Consider the following 16,495-nt stretch of genomic DNA (forward strand, 5'->3'; position numbering starts at 1 on the left):
GCAAGATAAAAGGCACTTAGGAATTGAGACAGACTGAAAAAAGAACAGATTCCCATTTCCCATCTTACGTTTGATCCACAATCTTCACTGTTTAGGTTCTGTTTCTCTTATTTTTGTCAACAGATGCATAAAATTTGAGTTTGCATAAATGTACATAAGATATGTTCTCAAAAACACATTTCAAAAATTAAGCAAACTATTACAGTAGAAGAGAAAGTCACAACCCAAAAGTTTGCTGACTAGGAATAAGTACTAGCAGGCTGTAACAAAATTCTCGGTCAAGATGAAAAGGAGAGGGTGTGGCCGGGAGGTTGGCTCACATCTGTAATCCCAGCACTTTGGGAGGCTGAGGTGGGAGGATCACTTGAGGTCAGGAGTTCCAGACCAGTCTGGCCAACATGGCAAAACCCTATCTCTACTAAAAATACAAAAATTAGCTGGGCATGGTGGCACATGCCCGTAATCCCAGCTACTCGGGAGGCTGAGGTGGGAGAATCACTTGAACCCAGGAGGTGGAGGTTGCAGTGAGCCGAGATCGCACCACTGCCCTCCAGCCTGGGCAACAGAACGAGACTCCATCTTAAAGAGAAAAAAAGGGCTGGGCGTGGTGGCTTGCACCTGTAATCCCAGCACTTTGGGAGGCTGAGGTGGGCGAATCACCTGAGGTTGGGAGTTTGCGACCAGCCTGATCAACATGGAGAAACCCCATCTCTACTAAAAATACAAAAATTAGCCAGGTGTGGTGGCACATGCCTGTAATCCCAGCTACTCGGGAGGCTGAGGCAGGAGAATCGCTTGAACCCAGGAGGCAGAGGTTGCAGTGAGCTGAGATACGCCATTGCACTCCAGCCTGGGCAACAAGAGCGAAACTCTGTCTCAAAAAAAAAGAAAAGAAAAAAAAAGAGGCCGGATGCAGTGGCTCACACCCATAATCCTAGCACTTTTGGAGGCCAAGGCGAGCAGACCACAAGGTCAGCAGTTTGAGACCAGGCTGGCCAATATAGGGAAACCCCGACTCTACTAAAAATACAAAAATTAGCCGGGTGTGTTGGCATGTGCCTGTAGTCCCAGCTACTAGGAGGCTGAGGTGGGAGAATCGCTTGAGCCCGGGAGGCAGAGGCTGCAGTGAGCTGAGGCCATGCCATGACACTCCTGCTGGGGTGACAGAGTGAGACTCTGAAAGAAAGAGAGAAAGGGGGGGAGAGAGAGAGAGAGAGAGAGAGAGAGAGAGAGAAAGAGAGGAAGAACGGAAGAATGAAAGAAAGGAAAGAAAGGAAGAAAGAAAAGAGAGAGAGAAAGAAAGAGAAAAAGAAAAAGAAGGAAAGGAAAGGAAAGGAAAGGGAAAGGAAAAGAGGAGAGGGTAGTAATAACACCTCTTGGTCAACATCACATATGATCTCAGGTTCTGAACTTAGCTGCAGCCCATTCCTTTATGTTGGCATTCCCATACACCAATATATACATTCCTCAGTCTATATGCTGAGTAATCATATAACTGTACTAAAGTCCAGTCAGCTACCACTGCCCTAAAAACTCCCCAATATTTCTCTCTAACCCTGCCCTCTCTAATGAACTCCAGGCCAATATTTCTACTAGATACTTCTCTTCTTAGACAATCCATCCACAGGCAACTCAAATTCACCATAACCCAAACTGAACTCACTTTAACATAAAGAGGCCACACGGAAGTAAGGAAAATTCAACTGTTTTCTCAGAGTTGAAAGTGAACACAAAATGGATTACAGCAGTGATAAAGGAACGTTAAGGAAAACAAAAGGCTTCCCAGACCTACAAGTCAAGTGTGCATTCAAGCTGAATGTACTAATCTGTCTAAAAACAAATGCCTTAATCATAAAAGGATCTGGGAAGCAAAAGCAAGCAGAAGAGGTGAAGGAAGAGGCTTTGCCACAGGGAAAAACCACCATCCCTAAAAGTAAGCTGAATGAGGGTGTCTCAGTCCCAGGCCAACAGACGTCTTACTTCCCTGATGAAGTCTTCCTATATGAAGAGAATATTCCAGTCATTTGGCTTGAGTCTTCAGGTCCCTCTGACTTGTTTGAAAAAATTAAACTAACATATTAATTAGGACCTAGTAAGTAAATGTGCCTATCAAAAAACAATATACTGGGCTGGGTGTGGTGGCTCACACCTGTAATCCCAGCACTATGGAAGTCCCAGGCGGGTGGATCACAAGGTTAAGAGATCAAGACCATCCTGGCCAACAATGGTAAAACCCCGTCTACTAAAAATACAAAAATCAGCTGGGTGTGGTGATGCGCACCTGTAGTCCCAACTACTCAGGAGGCTGAGGCAGGAGAATCAATTGAACCTGGGAGGCAGAGGTTGCAGTGAGCCACAATCACACCACTGCACTCCAGCCTGGCGACAGAGCGAAGACTCTGTCTCAAAAAAAAAAAAGAAAAGAATACACTCATCATGCTAACACACTTATATCACCGTAAATTAATAAATTAAAATTTAGGTTTTACACATCAGTCTTGTAAAGTTGGTTAATGTTGGTCCAACCCTGGGATAAGGGGATGTCTGGGCACGCTGAGCAGATCAAATTTCTTTGAGTGTTAAAACCAAGGACCAGATAGATCTAGGATGATGGTACGTTATAAATCTCCACATGTAGCTATTTAAATGTCAATTTAATTAAAATTAAGGTTAAAAATTCAGTTACTTTGAGCCATACTTCAAGACTGTACCATATTGAACAATGCAGACACTGAACAGTTCAATCATTGAAGAAAGTTCTATGGGATAGCACTGTACTAAAAGGTAACCTCAAACTAACCTATTTCAAGTTGCCTTAGGAAACAGCCTGACAGCCCCAGATGGCTAATGCAGAACCTGAGAGCTAGACTGTTTTCTACAAAAGGTAAGAAATATATAAAACTGTTTCCTTTTGCAATGGTTTCTTGAAATCAGAATATATAGTTTTAGTCTTTAGGATTTCTGCCCCTTTATCACTGGATGATACTCTAATCTACAGGTAATATAGAATAGAGGTAAGAAGCACATTCTCTGAAGCCAGACTGCCTGGGTTCATATCTCACCTTTGTCCCTCACAAGATGTGTGACCTAGAGCATGTTATTTAACCACTCTACCCTTTAGTTTCCTCACCAGTAGGGTGGAAATAATGGTACCTACCTCATTAGGTTACTACAGGTTGAATATCCCTAATCCAAAAATACAAAATCCAAAGTGCTCCAAAATCCAAAACATTTTGAGTGCCAACATGATGCTCAAAGGAAATGCTCTTTGAAACTTTCCGGATTTCAGATTTTAGATTAGGAATGCTGAATCCGCATACAGCAAATATTCAAAAATCTGAAAAAAATTCAAAATTCTCAACACTTCTGATCCCAAGCATTTTAGACAAGGGATACTCAACCTGTATAAGGATAAGTTTATATGTATAAAATATCTAGAATCATGCTCAATAAAGAATAAGTGCCCAGTATTAACTATTACTTCTACTACTAGTACCATTACTACCACCACCACCACCACCACCACCACCAGACTGTCCTGACTATCCTTCAGAAGACAAGGTGAAAAATGGCTCACACCTGTAATCCCAACACTTCAGGAGGCCAAGTCAGGCAGATTACTTGAGGCCAGGAGTTTGAGACCAGCCTGGCCAACATGGCGAAACCCCGTACCTACTAAAAATTCAAAAATTAGCTGGGCATGGTGGCACGCACCTGTAATCCCAGCTACTTGGGCAGCTGAGATACCAAAATCACTTGAACCTGGGAGGCAAAGGTTGCAGTGAGCCACAATCTCACCAGAGGAGAAATATTAGCAAATGTGAAAGTATTAAAACAAGGATCACAAAGTCAGAATGTCCGTCTACAATAAAAAGAAAATTTTTTTAAGATGAAAGGGAGTACAATGTTCTCCAGAAAGAATATTAAATACCGAAAAAAGCCACGTTTTCAAGAATGTTGCCTGACAATGCCTTACTTGTAAGGATGACAAACCACAGGCCAAAAGAAGTCTACATAATGAACTACTGAGCTATTTAAATAGTAAATACTAAGGAGGAACTGAGAAGATACAGGTTTGAGTTCACTGGACCAAGTGATACTTCCCTGTATAAAGCACATCTTGATATTTAAATGCATTGTCTCTCCTATACTCCCTAAATTACCTTTACATTCACTTGATGAACTGACTGAAGATCTGATTTTTCAGTAAGCAAGCATTTAATCATATTAAATGGGCCAGGCGTGGGGGCTCACACCTGTAATCCCAGCACTTTGGGAGGCTGAGGTGGGCGGATCACGAGGTCAGGAGATCGAGACCATCCTGGCTAATACGGTGAAACCCCATCTCTACTAAAAATACAAAAAAATTAGCCAGGCGTGGTGGTGGGTGCCTATAGTCCCAGCTACTAGGGAAGCTGAGGCAGGAGAATGGCATGAACCGGGGGGCGGAGCTTGCAGTGAGCGGAGATCACGGCACTGCACTCCAGCCTGGGTGACAGAGCGAGACTCCGCCTCAAAAAAAAAACACATATTAAATTATTAAAATACCATGCCAAACAATGACCCAGCATGTGTTCTTTGAGTGGAAACGTGTTGTAGAAAATCACACCAGCCGGGCGCGGTGGCTCACGCTTGTAATCCCAGCACTTTGGGAGGCCAAGGTGGGCGGATCATGAGGTCAGGAGATCGAGACCACAGTGAAACCCCGTCTCTACTAAAAATACAAAAAAATTAGCCGGGCGTGGTGGCGGGCGCCTGTAGTCCCAGCTACTCGGAGAGGCTGAGGCAGGAGAATGGCGTGAACCCGGGAGGCGGAGCTTGCAGTGAGCCAAGATTGCGCCACTGCACTCCAGCCTGGGCGACAGAGCGAGACTCCGTCTCAAAAAAAAAAAAAAAGAAAATCACACCTTGCTCTTGCAGACAGGCAATTTGAAAATCTAAAGGTTGAAGTACAAACTTCAGCAAGTGTAGTAAGACAGAAAGAGTCAGAGCTTTGAGGACACCTAAACCCAAGCTTAAAGCTTGGTTCTACCATTTCCTAGCTGTATGACCTGAGTAACTGGCACTTTATGCTTATGAACTCCATTTCACTAGCTGTAAAATGCAGGTGAAGCACTGTGCCAATTAAGTAATATACGTAAAGTGCATACAAAGGTAACTGGCATGTAGCACTTGCTCTCAATAAGCAGTTGCTACAGTTAGTAAACCTCCCCAAGACAACCCGCCAAGAGACCTCAGAATAAAGTACCACCACTTTACACGAAGACGCAAAAAATATTTTGACCAGGTATTAACTATTATATAAATAATGTGAGAATGCCTCAAAATTACCATTTGTTTTCCATATTTTACAAGCTATTCCCTCAACAATATATGTCCCTGTTTACTGTATTTCCTATTAGACTATAAATAAAAACTATTTGGGCTTACAATAAAAATAACTGAGTTAGGCGTGGTGGCTCATGTCTGTAATTCCAACACTTTGGGAGGCCAAGGCAGGCAAATCATTTGAGCCCAGGAGTTCAAGACCAGTCTGGGCAACACGGTGAGACCCTGTTTCTACAAAAAAGAAATTAGCTGAGCATAGTGACACATGCCTGTGGTCCCAGCTACCTGCGAGGCTAAGGCAGGACCAGGACGATCGTGTGAGGCCAAGAGGTCAAGGCTGTAGTAAGCCATGTTCGTGCCACTGCAGTCCAGCCTGAGCGACCTAATGTCTCAAAGATAATAATAACTGCACTTCTTATAGTAAAACAAAGTTTTTACCAGCAATTCAGACACATATACCTTCACTGATCCACACCCAAACGTGGCCAAACATGACACTATGCACAAATGTCTAATATTTCTCCCTTTCCCTATTAATGGACAAAAGAAATAAGGAAAAATATTTTTCAAAATTTCTTTCAGCAAGTTGAGTTCCACAAAACAAAACAATACAGGGTAATTGCTTACCTGGAAAATATTTTGTACTTCAGATCCACCAATCCAGAATGAATGGGGGTTTTCCCTTTCAGACTAGTCTGAGAAAAGACAGCAGTCAAGCATCTTCCAAGATTCTTTCCGTTTACTGTATCCAGCTTTCTTCAACAAAATCCCAAACATGCACTTCGGTAACTGTTGAAAGACAGAAAGCAATCCATACACCCACCATGGCACCAGTGGCAAAGGACAGCCTCCGAGAAATGGAAGGAAGGGTCAATGGAATGGTGGATCTGAGGCACAGGAAAAAAGTTATAACCCCTGAGTCAGCTATTTGGCATAAAATGCCTGCAGCAGCATTCCTCACCTCTGTGTTGAAAGGATACAAAACTCGTAACAAATAATGGAACATCCCTAATATTAATATTTACTTATGATAAACAGCATGCAACTTCCAAATGAGAGCAGCTAAAAAAACCTACCCTATCATCCATATAAATTGTACTAGACCATTCAGCTGCCCTGAACTTCCTCATCCATTTCCTAAGACAGCTCCTCCACCATCAGAAAAATAGTTTGTCAGCCAAAAATAATGATATGAGAGGGCTCAAATATCTACCATAAAGATATTTATTTAGGTACCTAACAAAGAAATGTTTTGGTTTGCTACATATAAGACATCCTATCTACATATTACCCAAATCCTCTACTCTTAGCTAAAACATAGTGTGCTTCAAAACATCTAACTGAAGACTGAACTTCTGACTCAGTAAAGGCCAGTCCCGTACAATGGCCAATCACCACGTAAACCGGGAAAAAATCATAAAGAACGCTAATAAACAATTTACTAGGTGACACCATTAAATACTAAGTCCTGTCCATAGTATATCAGTTCTTTTTCTACCATATCAAATTAGACTGCAAATTCTAAACAAACTAAAAGGGAGAGAGAAAAGGCATTCAACAGGACAACAAAGATAAAAACAAAAAGACTGAACTTACTGGAACATAAATTTGCTACTTCCTCAATTGCTACATTATAGCCAAAATGCTCCTGCACTAATTATAGTAATACCTACCTTATTGAAGAGCTACTACTTGGCCAAGCCCTTTACATTAATTACCCATATTTAATTCTCAAAAAAGATGAGCAGAAAGAAGTAACCTGTCCAAAGTTCCACATCTACTAGGTAGTAGAGCCCATGCCCTTTTCATGGAGCACTATGGACTCCACAGTTCAAGGGTCAGAAAGCCCATGATTTCTGAGAGAGGAGAAGAAATCAAGCTTTACTCTCAAAGGTCCTAAATTAATTAACATCAAAATGGAAAACTATGAAAATACAGAAGAGTAAATATTTCAGCCTAGATGAATCAGTTGGGCCATCCTGAAAGGGTTAATTCCCTAGATCTTGCCACTTAAAAAGCATTTAATTAACAAAGAGCCATGCAATTCTAAAGCCCATGATTTTTTTTTCTTCTTTTTTTTTTCAAGTAGAGACAAGGTTTCACCATGTTGCCCAGGCTGGCCTCGAACTCCTAAGCTCAAGCGATCTGCCTACCTTGGCCTCCCAAAGGGCTGGGATTACAGGTGTGAGCCCCCATGCCCAGCCTAAAGCCCACAATATTAATGCTAAAACAAAACACATTATAGGCTGGGCTCGATGGCTCACACCTGTAGTCCCAACACTTTGGGAGGCCAAGGTGGGCAGATCACTTGAGGTCGGGAATTTGAGGCCAGCCTGACCAACATGGTGAAACCCCATCTCTACTAAAAATACAAAAATTAGCTGGGCCTGGTGGCACATGCCTACAATCCCAGCTACTCGGGAGGCTGAGGAAGGAGAATCACTTGAACCCAGGAGACAGGTTGCAGTGAGCTGAGATCGTGCCACTGTCCTCCAGCCTGGGTAACAGAGCAAGACTCCGTCTCAAAAAAAAAAAAAAAGATTGTGGCAAGACACACTATAATGGTACTCAAGTAGTCTTTGTGTTTAGCAGCAAAGATTGTAACTGTGACAAAGAATCTCAAATCCAGCTGAACCCAAGTAATTTTTAAATTCTAAGATTTGTTGACAGTCCACAGGCAATGACTCTTAAAGATGTTCCGATTGTTCATATTGTAGGTAAAGCAATTAAAGTGACTGAAATACCGGTCTATGATTAACCTCACCATAACAATCAGATGAAAATACCTTAAGACTCACAACTTTAAGGAGATCACAAAAGTAAAATCCCAAGCAAATAATGAGTTCTCAAGTCTTTCCCATTAAGTGGTATTACTCTTAAGCCTAAGAATAAACTGGAAACCCAATTTTGACAGAAGCAGCTAGTGAACTATGGCTAGCAGCTAACTGCTAAAACAGTATACTATGCTTTTAAACGTGCAACTATCCAAAATGCAAAACAAGTGACAGCAAAACACAACCACAGCCATTTGACTAACAGACTCATTTCTGGACCTCTTGAATCCTCAGGTTTTTCCCCTGTACTAGTGAGTTAATTTTTCTCCCTTCCCTTCAAAAAAAAAAAAATATATATATATATATTTCTTCAATGCCTAACTGCTGGCAGGCCTTATGCTAGTAATACAAAGATTAACAGATGCCAGGTGAGGAGTGTCAGGGCTGAGTTCTTCCTGCCCCTCTGCCCCCTTTCTCTTTGAATCTATCATGTAGTCATTTCAGAGAGCCAAATTATATTTTATTGTTAGTTACCAAAACTGGTTCAATGTTCTCCAGTTAACTCCTAAAAAAATAAACATTAAAAATTACTCAAGTTCCTTTTTCACAATAGTAGAACCTCAGTCTTTTTCTTCTGTGGATCAGAGGCTTTTTACTACACAATGGTTTCCTACATTCAATATGCTTATATTTACACACCTCTCTATCACAAGCCAAAGAGCCAAAGCTTTTCTTTTTATTATTTTTCCTGTTAATGTCCCAGTGTTTATACTTCACAGCTTTCCATTTTGTGAAGATCTTCATTGTTGACTCAACCTGAGAGGGAATTTCCTAAAAATGCTTCCCGCTGACATCACAGAACTCTTCCATCTTTTAGTTTCATTAAAACAGTAAGAACGAGGTTAGAGATACCCTACTGGATTGTCAGGTCTTCCTGGTCTGTCTCTCATTTGCCTACAAAGACAAACTTCCTCTTAAGCAATTGTGATCAGCAGAAACTAACCAAGGGTAACCAGCACATTCTTAACCAACAAGTTTCTTCCCCCATTGTCAACTAATTCAATGAACAATACAACTCAGAAGGAAATCTTGTATGAATTCTCACTGCTTATTCTGTTCAAGTTAAAACCATCAGCTTTGATGATGATAAGAATAAGAATTCAAAAATCACAATTTGGTCAGTCTAAACTAAACCGATCAAACATAAATCCCAATGCTCAATGTCAATATAAACTAATCACCAGTCTCTTTCTGTCAGGATACCAGGTATAAAAAGAAGACTGGGTGGCTTCTCTCTGTAGTTACAGCATAGATCTAATTACGCCAAATTGGTAGTCATTGAAATAGCACCTCCCAGATTTTCCAAGACAGTACTGACTCTGTATAATTTCATTGTTTTTCCCAAAGATGGCTCATTAAACGTATGGCTAAAAGCAACTAAACGTCAGTCTTCTGTAAAGCCTCACAAATACATGCGCAACTCAGGAGAAAAAAATAAAAACCTTTTCCACACCATCTGTCTTGACTTTGCTTTAAGGTCCCTGTACTTGTGGGGAAAGTTAGTATGGTCAGCATTTGAAGAAAAGCAAGCCTCTGCAAAGTCCTTTCACATACATCTCTCATATAATCCTCCCAACAACTCAGACCAATACCTAAGTTTTCTTATTTATTTTTACATATAATAAAATCATACTGCAGAAAGGTTACCTTTCTTTACGTCACACAGCTAGCAAGTGACAGAGCTAGGATACAAACTCAGGTGTTTCACTTCAAAGCCCATGCCCTTTCTGCTAAACCATGCTTTTCTAAGGTCATGGAGCCCTTGGAGCTTATCAACTATTTGGCAAACCTGCACCAACTGATGCAAAAAGTATTCAGTTTCCTCAATTCTTTGCTAACAGCCAGTCTCTGAGTTCTATGTAAATCAATCTGTATGTGTGGAAAGTCTGTAAATAATGGTTAATATGTCTATGGATGTCCTATGAACCACACACCACCCACCTCTTCCCCCTCCCCATCTTTCTTCTCTATTCATCTCTACCTTTGTCTTAAGATACTCAAAAGGAAATCTTAAAAGATTTCACTGCATGAAAGAAAACCTAACATTAATTTAAATCCATATTGAGCACCCATGTGCTGAGGAGTAACAGGGCAATCAAACACAGCCTCTAGAAGAAGAGTTTAGGCACAACCACAAGTTTTTATAACATAATAGGATGATATGATAAGTCCCATAAAAGTTAGGAACTGATTATTGTGAGAATTAGTAATGTGGGTGAAAATGTTTAGAAAAGAGGATAGTTAAGACACAGGCAAAAGGCAATAATGTCTGAAAATGACCACCAGGAAAATTCAACCCAACATTTCCTGAAAGCCTACCACAAAGAAGACACCGTGTGTATGAAGGAACTGTGTGTCACAGGAAGATAATTAAGGCCCCAGCCCTTCCCATGAGGAGTTTATCATTCAACAGAGGACACAAACAGGTAACTATAACACAAGCCTGAAATGCGTTAAGTGCTACAGGATAAATACAAAGTGCCAGAATTCATTCATTTCATTTGAGTGTCATATAGGCAGTGCTATATAGACACAAATACCAGATGGTCTCTGCTACCATAACATAAACTGACATCAAAAGAGGTGGCACCTATTGTGTTTTATGGGTGGATAGGACTTCATTAGCATAAATGAAAGAGAAGATTGCTGAGATATAACCTAAGCCAATTTGGCCAGAGAACCACCTATTAGATCCTTTTGATAAATATCAGTAGCCTTCAGTAAATGGGCTTAGGTCCATTCCTATCAGTGCTGACAAAGGAAACGTGTGAGCAGAATTTAGAGGACCATGGTCCTCCATGTGCTAGAATATACAGTAAGAGAGGAAGGTAGGCAGAAAAGCCATAAGGGAGAATGGAATACAAAGGAAGACTGGAGTTGGAATCACTAGGACTTAAAATGCTTCCTTTTCTATGAAGAAGAAATATCACAAGGTGGAACCCAGGATCCCACAGATCTTACAGGGCAGATAATTTTGTTTCTAGAATTCATAGGCTCAAACAACACTAGTAAAAGGCATATATGTGCTGTTGTGAATCTATGTAATGGCCGAGTGATTCTCCTGGGCTAGCTCTCTGTTTCCAGGAGACAGACTATAGCAGTCAAGAGCCCAGAATGCCAAGATTTGTGTGCAGGAACATGTTTATCCATGTCAAATCTGAAAGGATATCTAACCTACTGCAAAATCAGGGGCAAAAATTGATATATTTGAGCCCCAGCCTCTTTAGGCAGGTCAGTGAAGTCCATATACTTTATGTAAATATGTGTGTGTGTGTGTGTGTGTGTGTGTGTGTGTGTGTGTGTGGTTTATTCATTTGGACCCTATTGAAACCTGTGTCCACTGAGTCTGCATTCAGTAAGTTAGCACCTCTAGTGGTGTGCTACATGAGAAGAAGGATGGTGACAAAGTAATATCCAATTTCTTGATGAAGTCACTAAACAACCCCACTCACCCCCTGAGAAAGTCAATGACAGGAAGAAAAAAAAAGATCCAAAAAGAAAAAAGGACAACATTTCCAGTAACTTCGTTTATTCGTTTCTTTCTTTTTTCTTTTTTTTTTCTTCAGAGTGTCTTGCTCTGTTACCCAGGCTGGAGTGCAGTGGCACAATCACAGCTCACTGCAACCTCAAACTCCTGGGCTCAAGCAATCCTCCCCACCTCAGGCTCCTGAGCAGCAGGGACTATAGGAGTGAACCACTATGCCTGGCTAATTTTTTTATTTTTTGTAGAGACAGGTCTTGCTATGTTGCCTAGGCTGGTCTCAAACTCCTAGGCTCAAGCAATCCTCCCACCTCCTAAAGTGCTGGGATTACAGGCGTGAGCCACCGCACCTGCCCACACCTTCTTAATAAGGATCAGTGTATTTTAACCTGTATTACTTCATTCAACAAGTAAAACAGCCACTTAAGAGGTAAGACAGAAGGGAAATGACTCACTTAAGGTCACTTAGCAAAAAGGGAAGTCATTTAACAATTAATCATAAACCGTCCATTAATTGTGTAAAAGGAAGAGGGGATTCACTCATACCCATGGAGGAGGCAGGATCGCCTTTCCTAAAGTGATAGCATCAATTTCTGCTGGCTTCTTACAGGGTAATCTAATCATCCTTCTCTTCCAATCAGAAGCTCTTGTGAGTGCTTTCTAGTGATGAGTGCCTGAAAATCAAGTCATATTCCTAACTCAAAGGTTAATAAATACCACGTGATACATATTGTACCGTTCTCATTCTTTCCAATGAAGTCCATTGAACATAGCCTGATAAACTTTACATATTTCCAAAATGAATTACTAGTTTTCTGCCTCATTCATAAGGCGAATTTTACCAAACTCAGAAGTTTGGAAAAATAGGCCCACTAACAGGTATAGCACTGGGCCAACATAAGGCCCTAAAAGTCATCTGGCGGTTAAATTATTTACCATTAGCAACTGTAAATTCAGGGTCTAAATTAAGAGTTTATAGACTTTAATAATATTAAAATCTGAATCCTATAGAGTGGGTCAGTAGGAGAAGCAACCTTTGTGGACCCAGGCCTCAGGCAGCGGTAGGAGTCAAAGTGGGGGTTATATTTTAGAAATTTAACTATTCTGCTATCACCAGCTTTATTTCCTAATATACTTATCAAAAATGCCAGGAAAAACAGAAGAATCAATATTAAGGAAAGTACAAGGATGAAGATTAGAAAATGGAAATAACCAAGAAGTGTGTTTCCTCTTTTTAATGTAGCACACTTTGGAACAGCAAATGAAAGTTATCTTGTTAAGCATTAAGTGCCAAACTGGTACAAGCAGCACAATCACAAATATTTGAGTGCTGAAGCTGACTCATAAAAATCTAAAAATATTTCATGCTTTAGGCTTTCAAAACACCATCAGTTTAACCCCTTTTCCTCCATCAATCGTATTATCTTGAAACCAATGTAAAAAATGTTTTTAACCCAGTTCTGCAAACTGTAATTTAAATGCAGTGAAAACAGAAAGCCACATGCAATTAGATTATAAGGCATTATTTCCTACACTAGATCCTGGATTTACTCAATCAGTTGTTAAGCACCTGTGCTATTTTACTAAAATAAATACATATATTTAATTTATGATAAGGGTTGTCTAAGAGTCTTAACTGGTATCCGTTTCAGGAAATATCAAAATCCTTAAATAAAAGGCCATTTTAAAATTAATCGTAATATAACTAAACTCTTTGTTAAATTTTCTAAGAATTCCAGCTTAAATCCAAGTTTATAATGTCCTTAACAGGCTGAAATCTCTTTTCAGATCAAAGCCAAGTGCTATCATGTAAAATCAAAACTTTTTAAGTTATAAGCATAGGAAGCCAGTGAATTTAGGCCAAAGGTTTTTATTTTTTTATTTTGTAACCATACACTAACTTGGGTTACAACGTATTTCTTATAATTCTTTTGAAAATAAATACATTTTCGTTATTTTTTAAAGGAATAGAAATGGAAGGAGCTGGGAACAGCCAATTTCAAAGACGCACCAAGTTACAATTTTTCGATATGAAGTACTTCTGTTGTAAATACATGCCTTTTGTGTACATTCTTAAGAATATGTAATATACTTAGTCGATTTAAGATATTTACCAAAATAACCCACTACAAAAGTTACAGAATACCAAACACTTGACTACAAGTATGATAAATTATGCTGAAAAGGAAAAATCACTCAGCATGTGACATTATCCCTTTGAAAACAACCCCACGTGCACACACACACACACACACACACACACGCACGCAAAAATCAAAAACTATCAGTTTCTCTTTTTCCCTCCTGCCTTTCAAGAATGCTAGAGAAGTCCAGTTCTGTGAATTATGCAATGGACAGCAAACATTAAGCTGCCTCCGTATTTATGCTACTGTACTTCCATTTTTAAAACAAGCATCTCAACTCCCCAGACACCATCATCCACAGAAACCATGCAGCTATCCAACAGACTTTCAGTGTCACCATTTATTATTTATAGCGTTAAATGGGGGAAGCGGCTCTGATGTCACCAACCCTACCCAGTGGAATCACTGACTCAATAAACATTTTCACACTGAAGAAAATCTGGCTAGGAAAACATTTTGCTGGGTTAAGTAGATTCTTCCACCTCTCCTCTCCAACCCTGGGGAAGAAGTTGTTACCGTGTTAGGAGAGATACAAAGAAACTGTCAAGGCTTCCACAGGAAGAAATCCTGGACATGTCCATTTGCTGATGCAGACTTCCTCTTCCCAGCTCTCCAGAGCCCAGTTTGATTTCCCTCATGTTCACATTGGCAGGTAATATCTGCCATATTTTATTTCTTCCACCAAATCATCCACCAATTAGCAAATTCTTCACTTCTAGCCACTCTCTTACGGTCCTGTCCCTAAAAACCCCTTCTGGCTTCAAATCCTAAAGCTTCGGAGGAGGGTGGAGGGTGTCCACAGACCGGGGAGTCTGGCCAGTGGTTTCTAACAGAAGAGTGGTCGCTTCCCCCGGGGGCCAAGGATTCCCCTCTTTTTTTTTTTTTTCTTTCTAAGAAGAAAGAACTCGCGGCAGTGATGAGGATGGCTCCCTCCCCACTCATCCCCAATTTCCCAAAGCAGCTCTGGAAAACGTGAAGTTGCGGCTTCTCTTTCCTGGAGGATGGAATCCCGAGTACCTGGGGCCTTGCTATGCAAACATCCCTCTCCGCCGGGTAGGAAACCCTTTGTCCGAGAAGCCGGACACCACAAGGCCCGGGAAAGAGGCCTCCTTATCCGCCACAGCCTCAAACCCGAAAGCTCCCTGCCCCCCCAGCTCTGTAGGGCCTATCCTGGCATCCACACAGACCTAGGCTGGGGAGTGGGTGCTGAGACCCCTCCTAGGACGCGGAGGCCCAGGCGGCCCCGACCCATCTCGGTACTCCTTCCCACCATCTCACTCGGCCTGAGTGGGGCTTGCAAGCGCGGTGCGGGCCTGGGCCGAAACAGAGGAAAGAAAAAAAATCCCTTTCTAAAAGAAGGAGAATGGGGTGCTAGAGCGAGTGCGACCTAAGTCTACAGCATAAACGAGCGAGGGTCGTCCGAGAGCTGGGACCGGAGACGGGACAGAAGGAGGGGGAGAAGCGAGGGGCATGGAGGGGGCCGGGCCAGGACCGGCCGGAGATGTCGAGGGATCAGAGGAGCCCGCGCCGGGTCCGAGGCCAGGGAAGGCTGGGGGCCCGAGTCTGGGCCGAGGCGTCTGGGAAGGGCCAGAGCCGGCCTCGCACCGGACGTTGAGGTGGGCAGGCCCGCCCGGGGCCGGACGGACGGAAGCACAGACGGTCCAGCGGGCCGCACTCACCATGAGCTCGATGGTCTTGTCCTCAATCACCGAGTCGGGCTCCATGGCGGCCCCGGCGGCCCCGCCTCGCTCTCCCCGCGCAGCAGCGAACGGCCCGGGCGGAGGAGGCGACGGCGGAGGCGGCAGAGGCGGAGGCGGCTATCGCACCCACTCTAGCTGCCAGCCCGCCCGGGCCGCCGGCAGCTCCGCCCTCCCCCTCGGCTAACGCAGTACGCAGATCGGGGACTACACCTCCCAGCAGGCGCCGCGGCCCGCAGAGCGTTGTGGGACCGAGCCTCTGACACCAGGTTGCTGGCTCTTGGCAGCCCGAAACTGAACTCTTGAGCTGAGAGTAGCACTGGACTGTGGACGTAAGACGTGCAGACCTGAAGAGTTAAGAGCTTGCTCATGGTAGGGCCTTGAGAGCGCCACGACTACGTGTCCCAGAAAGCCGTGCGCCCGGGTTCTCCTTCCGGCTAGCTTCTCCTGACTTCCTGGCAGCCCAAGGCTGCCCGGACCGGGACGGAAACTCCGAGGCAACTCCTCACTTGTCGGAGGTCCTGCGTATGCGACCTATTTCCGCACATGCGCGGTCCATGCCGCAGTGCCCCCTAGACGCCTAGGTAGCTGCGCGGCCCGTCCGGCAGTGTCTGATAGTAGGGGCAGATGGTGGAGACAGGTGGGTTCTAGGGGCGTTAGGAAGGTGTATAGGCCTGGGGCTCAGGTGTGGGAAGGGGCCAGCAAGTGAGAGAAGCTCGGCCCAGGGAAGAGGCTCTGAGAAGATGGGCATCCCAGGAGTGAGAGTGTCGAGATTTCTTCGGGAAAGAGGGGGTTTTGGGAAGTGTACTGTGGTGCTGTCTGTATGTCACACGATCTGCGAGGAGCTGCGAGATTAAAGGGAACGTGCGTATATCGAGCCCCTCATTCGTTCAGAAAATGGTTATTTTTTAAGCATCCAGCTTCTGCTGCGTACCGTTCTAGGCACTGAGAATCAGCTCTGAACATGACAGACAAGGCCCCTGTTCTCCTGGAGCTTAATTCTGGTAGAGG

General features: G+C 42.8%; 1 protein-coding gene across 6 annotated transcripts in view; it reads right to left on the bottom strand.

Moving 5' to 3' along the window:
• The window catches only part of FBXW11 (F-box and WD repeat domain containing 11), a 146,142-nt gene extending 130,482 nt beyond the window's left edge, over positions 1 to 15,660 (bottom strand). For 4 of the 6 annotated variants that reach the window (XM_032158625.2, XM_032158621.2, XM_032158619.2 and 1 more), the window contains exon 1: positions 15,467 to 15,660. In XM_032158625.2, the coding sequence (XP_032014516.1) occupies positions 15,467 to 15,511 (45 nt within the window). In that variant the 5' untranslated portion in view covers positions 15,512 to 15,660. Of the gene's footprint in view, positions 1 to 5,955; positions 6,118 to 15,466 lie in introns of all 6 variants that reach the window. The other 2 variants (XM_032158624.2, XM_032158620.2) reach the window with 1 other exon arrangement.
• Between the last annotated feature and the right edge of the window lie 835 nt (positions 15,661 to 16,495).

Source organism: Hylobates moloch, unplaced genomic scaffold (assembly GCF_009828535.3).
Source record: "Hylobates moloch isolate HMO894 unplaced genomic scaffold, HMol_V3 SCAFFOLD_6, whole genome shotgun sequence".
NCBI lineage: Eukaryota > Metazoa > Chordata > Mammalia > Primates > Hylobatidae > Hylobates > Hylobates moloch.